At 47.0% G+C, this 9,483-nt stretch overlaps 1 protein-coding gene across 1 annotated transcript in view; it reads left to right on the top strand.

The window, feature by feature from the left end:
• Positions 1-1,085: 1,085 nt before the first annotated feature.
• GDNF (glial cell derived neurotrophic factor) overlaps positions 1,086-9,483 on the top strand; it is a gene marked incomplete at its 3' end in the record, with an annotated part of 21,715 nt that continues 13,317 nt past the window's right edge. Inside the window, exon 1 of the mRNA XM_010163691.1 lies at positions 1,086-1,257. Coding sequence (XP_010161993.1) covers positions 1,086-1,257 — 172 coding nt within the window. The remainder of the gene's footprint in view (positions 1,258-9,483) is intronic.

The raw sequence follows: 9,483 nt of genomic DNA, 5'->3' as shown, positions 1-9,483 counted from the left end.
CCGACTGCGGGCGGGGAGCGAGGGGAAGAAAGGGCAGGGAAAGTGAAAGGAGAAGGGGAAAGAAAGAGGAGCAGGAAGAGATAGAAACGGAAAAGTAGCGGAGGAAAAGGAAACGAAGAGAAGAAGAGGGAAACATGAAAGAGGGAAACGAGAAGGAAATGAAGAGAAGAGGAAAACATGAAAAAGGGGAACGAGAAGGAAAGGAAAAAGAAAAGGAGAGGAAAATGAAAAGAAAAGGAGGTGGAAACAAAGAGGAAGGGGAAAATGAAAGGGGAAAGAAAAGGGAAGGGAAAAGGAAATATTGAAACAAGAGGAAAGGGAAATGAGAAGAGAAAAGAAGAATTAAGAAAGGGAAAGGAAGGCAAAAGTGTAAAGGATAAGGGAAGGAAAGGTGACAAGTGAAGAGGAGAGGAAAAAGGAAAGAGAAAAGGAGAGAAAAATGAAAAGAAAAAGGGAAGAGAAAGAGGTCTGGGAAGGGGATAAGAAAGGGGAAAGAAAAAAAAAGAGGAAAGGGAAAATGAAAGATAAAAAGAGAAAGGAAAAAGGAGAGGAGAAGGAGAGGGAAAGGGAAAAGAAGGTTTGCCTGTAGCACAACAAATCTGCGCAGCCCAGTGCCCCAGATCAGCCCGGTCCGCCCTGCCCCAGCCCCCGGACAGTTGCCCTGGCACCACCCGGGTGCTGGATGAGGACAAACACAAGGTGACCTGCCTGCCAGCACAGGGATGCGGTCACACCCCTGTGTCCCTGGATGCAGGCTCCTGGGACCTGGCTGCCCACATCCCCCAGAGCAGCTCACTTGGGCATAGAGGGGCTGGAGGCTATCCTGTGCCTCCCCCTCCCACACCTCTTGCTGGGGAGCCCACGTCTCTTGCCCTGGGAGGCGATGGGGGTAGGAGGCTGAGCTGGGCACAGGTTGGTTCCCCCTGCTCTCTCCCCAGGCCTGGCCAGGGTGGACCAAGCTGATCTGGAGTGTGAAGCTGGCCAGTTTTGTCTCAGGGCTGAGAGGGACTGGGGGATCGCAAGCAGCTGGGGGCTAACCCTGCCTCTCCTCTCTGCCAGGGGCCCGTGTTGGAAGGAGATCTAAGATGAAGTTATGGGATGTTGTGGCTGTCTGCGTGGTGCTGCTCAACACGGTCTCCACCTTGCCCCTGCCCACCGGTAAGACGCCTCCCAAGGGGCCCCCTTCAGTGGTAGAGGGGCCTGAAGATGATCTCTCCCCCATCAGCCTGCTGCCTCCCTATGCTGTGCACAGTGACTGTAAGAAACATTCCCGTTTGTAGCCACTGCTGTCTGTCTTGCTAAACCTGCTCCCCTTTGCTCAGGCATCAGGATGAGGAAAGGATTCCCCATACTTTCTGTCCCCAATTCTCCACCAGGCAGGGTCACTGGCTCTGGTCTGGCTCCAGCAGCTCCAAACCAAGTCATCCTCCAAAGCCTGGGGTTGGCAATTGCAATTGTGGCAATGCCTCCTCTTCCTCCTCCACCTCCAGCCCTTCCTTCCTGGCTGTTGTAAGATCCCTTTAGTTGAAAAGCCTGGAGAGATGGGAAAGTTAGTTGTATGCAGAGGAGCCGAGAGGAGGATCGGCTACCTACACCTCGCAGTGCAGGCACTGAAACTCCTTCCCCACCACTTCAACCTCCTCTCCCTGCTCAGATCTGCCAGTGCAATTATTCATTGTCTGTAGCGGGCACAAGTCCTGATGAAGATTGAGCTCCATGGTGGGAGGCACTATGCACATCCTGGAGTGCTGCTGCATTTCATTAAATCCTCCTTGTATCCTGATCCCCGAAATCATTGTGTCCACGTGGAAATTTACAGAAGACTAGTGGTGGCAGGGTTAGGAGCTCGATGCAGAGCAAGGCACATGAACCGGCTCACAGTAAGACAGCTTACAATCCAAATGACAGATAATAGTAATGCCTCGCTAATAATAGGTCTCCTACAATAGCAGATAGAGGATTTTCACAGTGGTATGTGAATGTTAGGCTAACTCTACTGGCTTTTAAAGTGAGAGTTAATATGACTCACTAAGAAGTGTCAAAATACTCACATGAGCTGTGGAGATGTTCACCCGCTAAAGGCACAGACGCAGCTTGGAGGTTGCTCCTTTTGCCCTTGCTCAGCCCTCTCTGTTTAGCTCATTGTAGAATGCAGACAGTATACAGTAATTGGGATTCATTTTTATCTCCTTATCTGGAGGCATGTCCTTTCCCTGTGCCTGCCGCTGCTCCAGCCACGGGCAGCTCCGCTCTGATTTCTCCAGGGCCAGCTGCGCTAACACAAGGAGGCATCAAGCGGGGAATTGTGTGCCATGACTCCACTTTCATCCCCTCCCCAACACCCATGTCCTGTTCCACACACACATCTATGTCCTTTCCCATTTAGTCTTCTCTCTTTCCTTTTCTTGCTTGTGTTTCCCTCCTCTGGAATCTTGCCTAGGCTGCCGCCTCCGCGCCTCCCAGCCCAGGCTCCTGCTGCTTGCAGACCAGCAGCCCCTGACCGCCTTTCAGCCCCTCCACGCAGGGAGGTCGGCCAAAAGTGCTTCCTCCCAGGGCTCCAGCCTGCCAGGGCTGCAGGGCCATCATGTGCAGTGATCTTCTCCGTGGTGAGCTGTGTGTTGGGATAGGTACTGTCCTACAAAAGGCAGTGATCAACTTTTCAGGCCACTGTGGGGGTCCCCTCTGCACAGGACTGCTGCAGTGCCGGTGGCAAGAAGAGTATTAGGGGGAAAGTGGCACCAGTCAGCTTGTAGCTTTGGCAGAAGCTGCAGGGTGAGAGAGCATTAATGCTCCATCTTTCCAGGGTGATAGTATTTGTACGATGTCTGATTTTATCTTGAAACTTAATTCTGGGAATATGGTTCCAGGTGAGCTGGTTTTGCTGCAGCAGCTCAAGGGGACAGGCAGCAGTAGTGATCTTGCCTGTTCCTAGTGTCTTGTTGCCTCTTTTTTTTCCTGTGGATTGGGTAAACAAGAAGTGGGAAGAAAGACAACCTGTTTTACCTGAGCTGTGGTAGTATCAATAGATGGCCTCTTCCAGATCTGTCTGTTTCCAGGGTTCAGACATAGGCGTTGCTAAGCAGAGCTTGGTTGCAGGTTATTGCCTAGGATAGTTGTTTGACAGAGGGCTGATAGCTTAGTCTCAATCTCTTAACCCTGCAGATCACAAATAGACAGGTCTGGCTGCAAGGGAAAAGTAAGCAGTGCTGTTCTTCACAACAGATATTGGGGAAAACCCAGGGAGTTCCTGTGGTCGTTGCACAGCGGCAGTTTATGCAGCACCCATGCCCAAAAGTCAGAAACTCTTCTCTCCACTATGTTGCCAAGTCGGATGAGTCAGGGAAGACCTGCAGAAAAGTGGCTCTAAGAGAGCAGTGAAATACTCTGATCCACTTTTACACCACTTTTAGTTGATTTAAAAGTGTGTGGTGACTGGAGAGCAGTCTGCAAACACAGAGCCCATGAGGATGATCCTATCTGGGTACATTGCTGCTTTCCCACCGTAGCAGCACTTTGTTCAAGTCGCCACCATCGGTGTCTTTGATGTATTTGTTTCTCTCCACTTAGCATTTGGTGGCACGCACCCTTGCAAAACAGGAAAGACATACAATGGTGTGTACACAGGAGGAGTCATATCTACACCATGTAGAGGTGACACCTCTTTGAGATGTCCTCTTCAAGAGACCCCTTTGATATTTCTCTTAAAGACAGGGCAGCATGCCACGAGCATGCAGGCATGCTTGCAGCTCCCTGGCTCACCTGCTGGTGGACCTGGCCTATATTAATATCTCTGTGGTCAGCTGCTTCACCACGGGCCTTTGCAGGAGGCAGCTCACAAAGTGGTGGGAACACCATCATCACCCACGTTGGCTCACCTGCTTAGGGCAGTGTATGGGCACTGAGCAGGTCTGGGTATAGTGTACGTTCAAAGAGGGGAGCACTGCTCTCCCCTAAAGCCATCCCTGTGAAGGCTGGATGGGCACTAGCAGTTATGCTCCAACGTGTGCATTGCTCTTACTCCAGAGAGGCCGGGTGTCCTGCACACTGCTTGCAGGAGGGATTAGTAGGGTTGCGAGATCAAGTCTCACTCCTCGAGGGAGGCCAAACACCTTGATGGACCACAGATCTGTTTTCCCAGGGCCTCAACACCTTTCTGTGTTCTCATTTGATGGGATTGCTTTCTCTGCAAAGTGCTCTGAGGTCACCCAATGTTACCTCATCCCTTTCAGACTGGCTTGAAACCTTCCTTCGTTTCAGCCTACAGGCAAAGTCCTAACCTCATGGGCTGATCAGGTGTAATGTGCTGACCTTTGCTGATCAGGGCAGTAATTAGAGATGGCAGAGGGTGTTGGCAATTGCAGTCTTCTGCATTTTTTAGTGGACTGGAAGCTGGAGTGAGAGTAGCCTCCAAAAATGCAGTGCATTTGAGATGAAGCCAGTGTTTGTAGGGGTTTTAGGCATCAGTGTTTGTGGGATAGCTTATTTGACACAAAGAAGGGTAGCTGTAGAGTTTGTAAAGTTAGAAAAACCTTTCTTGGCTTCTGTCATGCTACAGTCTGCTGGGGGAAGGACATAATTATCTTAAATAGCAACTGCAAACAGAATAAATATAAACCAAATTATTATAAACTAAATGCTAAGTCAGCAGCTTCAGAAGCGTGACAGCACAGAGGGAGCCAAATACTTGGTTTGACTTCCAAATGCTTGGTTTGACTTATACATAGTTCGTAGAGAATGCATTTTGTAATTGCTTCCTGTGGTATGGCCTTAATCAATATGTGTGTGAGGACTGGAGTATCCTAAGATCCAGGATATGATATATAGTCTCTTGATCAAGAGAGCATCTTTAGTAAGAAGTAGTGGTAAGCATGTAGAATTAAATGAAAAATCTCACCATGGGTTTTTTCTGTCCTCATAGGAGGAAAAAGGTTTTTTGCACTATAATGTCTGAGTTACTCTACAGCCACTGGATGGTCATTTGTTGGAGCTCATTTAGTATGTTTGTTATGCCATAACACACCTCTTTGCCAGGGGAGGTTTAGGTTGGATATTAGGAAAAAAATTCTTCACTGAAAGTGTTGTCAAGCATTGGAACAGGCTGCCCAGGGAAGTGGTGGAGTCACCATGCCTGGAGGTATTTAAAGGATGTGGAGATGTGGTACTTGGGGACATGGTTTAGGGCTGAACTTGGCAATGCTAGGTTTACGTTTGGACTAGATGATTGTAATGTTTTTTCCCAACTAAACTATTCTATGATTCTATGTGTGAGTTATACCTCTGTTAAAAATTCTTCATATCCCTGCTAAGAGGTATTTAATGTTAAGTGACTGCATTTAGCTGCAAGTTTATCAACTAATATGGGAAGTATGTAGAATACAGTGATATTGCAGGGCTCTTTAAGGTAAAAGCAGTATTAATTATACTTCCAACTGAATGCATTTCCTTTCCTACAGCATTTATTAGGCACATTCAGTATTACAAACCAGAACTCTCATGTTTCTCTTCAGACTTCCCTCCTCAACACCATGGTGTGGCATACCTGCTTTAGTCTAAGACGCCCAGAAGCTACAGAGGTAACCTGCCCATGCACAGTAAATCCAATGTGTCAGAGAGGTGTCTGCCACACCGAGCAGGTGCCACACTGCGTCATCTGAGCCGTGTGTATCCAGTACAGCTGGTGCATCCAGCCAGTGGCAGACTGAGTGTGCCTGTGTCCCTGGGCCAGCATATATGGAGTGAAATTTGTTTGCATGGGCACGCCTAGGTTATCTAGGCATTTAGAAATCTCAAGCACTCAGGTTTGCCCATTCATGGGCAAAATTCTAGAAAAAGAAAAAACAGGGCACATTTGGCTAAATCCAGATGCATGTAGCCCTAGAAACTGATTTCTCCACAGTTTCAGGTATAAATACTCAATATACACCTGCTAAGGATATTCTGGGACTTAAGAAGGAAAGGATCGAAATGCAAGAGAATATGGTTTTGTTCTCATTTTAAGAGCTATCCTTTGGTTAAAGTTTTACGTATTTGCTGCTTTTCAGTTTAGGGATCTCAAAAATTTTCCAGTGGAAGTGTGGATCCTTTTAGATGTGTTGTGGATGTGAGTTGTTAGATAACATACCTGAACATGTTTTTCTTGGTCAGCTTTCATAGGCCTCTTCAATATATTTTAGAAATCCCTGTGTTCAGGGTCTGCAGATATCAAGCTGCAAAACCCTTCTTGAAAGGCTGAAGAATTCAGCTGTATAGTGACTATTGATGAATTGATGGGGGAGGCATTATGTGTCCATTAAAAGACAATGCTCATATTGATGGGTTGCAATGTGTTTTTGAATTACACTGTTCCTGATTAGAACGGCATAAAGTAGGTTTAAAATATTTAAAGTTACAGAGGCTGAGGGAAGCCATTGGGGTCATTGAGTCTCATCCCCCACAACTGCAGATGATCAGGGATGGACATATAGTGCAAATATCCAGTCTTCATTCCCCACACACTAGCAAGCAACTGCAACTTAAAACTTGTAGTACATAGACCAAACCCCACATAACTACACGTGTTGTGGATTCTCCTGCTTTTGAGGTAGTAAGTTAATGACAAGTAATAAATGAGGAATACTAAATATTGCAGCATAACCATATTCAGGATCGTCTGAATAGGCCACATTAGCACTGGTAGAGTGCAGGACTGCAGGATGGTAATTTTTGACAAAACCAGCTGTCGTTTCTGATCAAGTAATATTTGGCAAGGGGAACCAAAGGAAAGATTTCAATGAATATTGGAAATCCAGTCCTGATTACAAAGAAAGATTTATTTGAGACAGGTACAAACAAATTATTAAGACATAAAATATAAATATACATTAGAGTACATCTGTTTTTAAGATCAAGGATAGAAAATTAATTATGTGAGGCTTTTAAAATATCAGCATTCTTTTTAAGGGATAAAGCCACATTCTATAACTTAGCAGATATTTGGGCTGTATGTATTGGTATAGCACTTAAACTGAAACCTGCGGGTACATTTCTTTGAAGTCAGTGGGACTTGTATAAATGCTTTAATGATTATTGAACAGGAATAGTCTTCAAAAGAAGCAAACCACAGAATAGAATCATAGAATCACAGAATGGTTTGGGTTGGAAAGGACCTTAAAGATCATCCAGTTCCAACCCCCCTGCCATCAGCAGGGACACCTTCCACTAGACCAGGTTGCTCAAAGCCTCATCCAACCTGGCCTTGAACACTTCCAGGGAGGAGCATCCACAGCGTCTCTGGGCAACCTGTGCCAGTGTCTCACCACCCTCACAGGAAAGAATTTCTTCCTCATATCTAATCTAAATCTCCCCTCTTCCAGTTTAAAGCCATTTCCCCTTGTTCTATCACTACCTGCCCTTGTAAAAAGTCCCTCCCCAGCTTTCTTGTAGGTCCCCTTCAGGTATTGGAAGGCCACTATAAGATCTCCCCGAAGCCTTTTCTTCTCCAGGCTGAACAGCCCGAACTCTCTCAGCCTGTCCTCACAGCAGAGGTGCTCCAGCCCTCGCATCATCCTCGTCTCTGGACTTGTTCTAACAGGTCCATGTCTTTCTTGTGTTGGGGGCTCCAGAACTGGACGCAGTACTCCAGGTGGGGCCTCACAGGAGTGGATTAGAGGGGCAGAATCACCTCCCTCGACCTGCTGGACACGCTGCTCTTGATGCAGCCCAGGATACGGTTATTGGCCTTCTGGGCTGCAAGCGCACATTGCCGGCTCATGTTGAGCTTCTTTTCCACCACCACCCCACATCCTCTTCAGAGTTGGTCTCAATCCACTTGTCGCCCAGCCTGCATTTATGTTTGAGATTGCCTTGACCCAGGTGCAGGACCTTGCATTTGGCCTTGTTGAACTTCATGAGGTTAGCACCGGCCCACCTCTCAAGCCTGTCAAGGTCAAACACAGAAATAAAAATACTTGTTTTCCTGCACTGGGGGCAGGCAGTGTTACAGCAGTATGCCAAAAATTCTCAGGTGGCCACATTTTTAAAGGCAGGATGGTTGTATCCCCTTTAACTAGTAAGCTACGTTCAAACCTCTGGACTACCTCTGCTTCCATCCTAAGCATGTAAGATTCCTTTGTCAAACCAGCTATTACTCAGCCTATTTCTGATAGGGAGTTGTGGATCCAGTGTAGCGGCTGGGGGGGAGTTTCCTCTTCTAAGCACAAGCCAGGACCATCTGGCAGGCCATGGTCCACACATCCCAACATGAGACCTTCTGCAGCAGAGCATGTGGTGCCTGCCCTTGAGCCAGGGACTAATTATTATAATAATAACATTTTCCAAACTGCAATATTAAAACTTTTTGTATTGTACCTGTTGTAAACACATTGAAGTGCAGGTAGTGAAAGGCAGCAGTGGAAGAAGAGGTATTATTTATAGGTCAGATCAAAATCTGATTGATTTTGATTTGAGATTGACACAGGAGGAGCATCAGCCATGTTTTTGCCTGGATGGCTCTGCTTTACTGCAGGGAGGAGACTGGGTGTGGTGGTTTGGGTGGATTCACCCTTTTGCTTGCAGCTTGCAGCCAAACACAGCCTGCTCTATCACCCTCCCCGCCCCCCCTCACCCAGGGAGCAGGGGAGAGAATTTGGAAAGAAGGGCAAAGACTCACGGGTTGAGATAAAAACTATTTACTAATTAAAAGAAAAAATGATAATGATAACAACAGTGATAACAGACTATACAAATGAGTGATACACAGTGCTCACCGCCCACTGACCGATGCCCGGCCTGTGCCAGCTAACGATCCCGGAGCCGAGACGGTCCCGAACCCAAACCCCGGAAGAGTGAGCCCGAGCGATCCCCAAGAGAAGTGCCCTGTCTTCCGGTCAACCCTGGTTAATATACTGACATGACGTGATATGATATGGAATATTTCATTGGCACAACCAGATGCCAGTTTTGGGTTTTGCTCCTCACTGCGCTTCCCCCCTCCCAGTCCTAGTGCAGCTGTGAAACAACCAGCGTGGCCTTGAGCTGTAGCAACACAAGTACTGTTATCAAAGTTCTTCTCGTGATATGTCTGAACTGAAACACTGAAAGTAAAATACTACTCTTCTAATTACTAAAAGGAAAATTAACTCTACCCTAGCAAAACCAGGACACTGGGGTAGGCTGTCTTCCTGCTACTTTACTGTGCTTTTTACTTGGGAACACCCCTAAAACCCAACAGGAGATGCAGTGTTAAGAGCACAGCCAAACTGGGAACAGTTACTGTTGTTATAGTTGGATGAAAAATTGGTTGGATGGTCATGTCCAGAGGGTAGTGGTCAATGGCTCAGTGTCCAAATGGAGATCGGTGACAAGTGGTGTCCCTCAAGGGTCCATATTGAGACCAGTAGTGTTTAGTATTTTCATCAGTGACATAGTGGGATCAAGTGCATGCTCAGCAATTTTGCAGATGACACCAAGCTGAGTGGTGCAGTTGACATGTCTGAGGGACGAGGT

This window comes from Antrostomus carolinensis, unplaced genomic scaffold, assembly GCF_000700745.2.
Source record: "Antrostomus carolinensis isolate BGI_N321 unplaced genomic scaffold, ASM70074v2 scaffold1130, whole genome shotgun sequence".
NCBI classification, from domain to species: domain Eukaryota; kingdom Metazoa; phylum Chordata; class Aves; order Caprimulgiformes; family Caprimulgidae; genus Antrostomus; species Antrostomus carolinensis.
The sequence above is the reverse complement of the archived record's forward strand: the minus strand, read 5'-3'. Positions and strand labels throughout refer to the sequence as shown.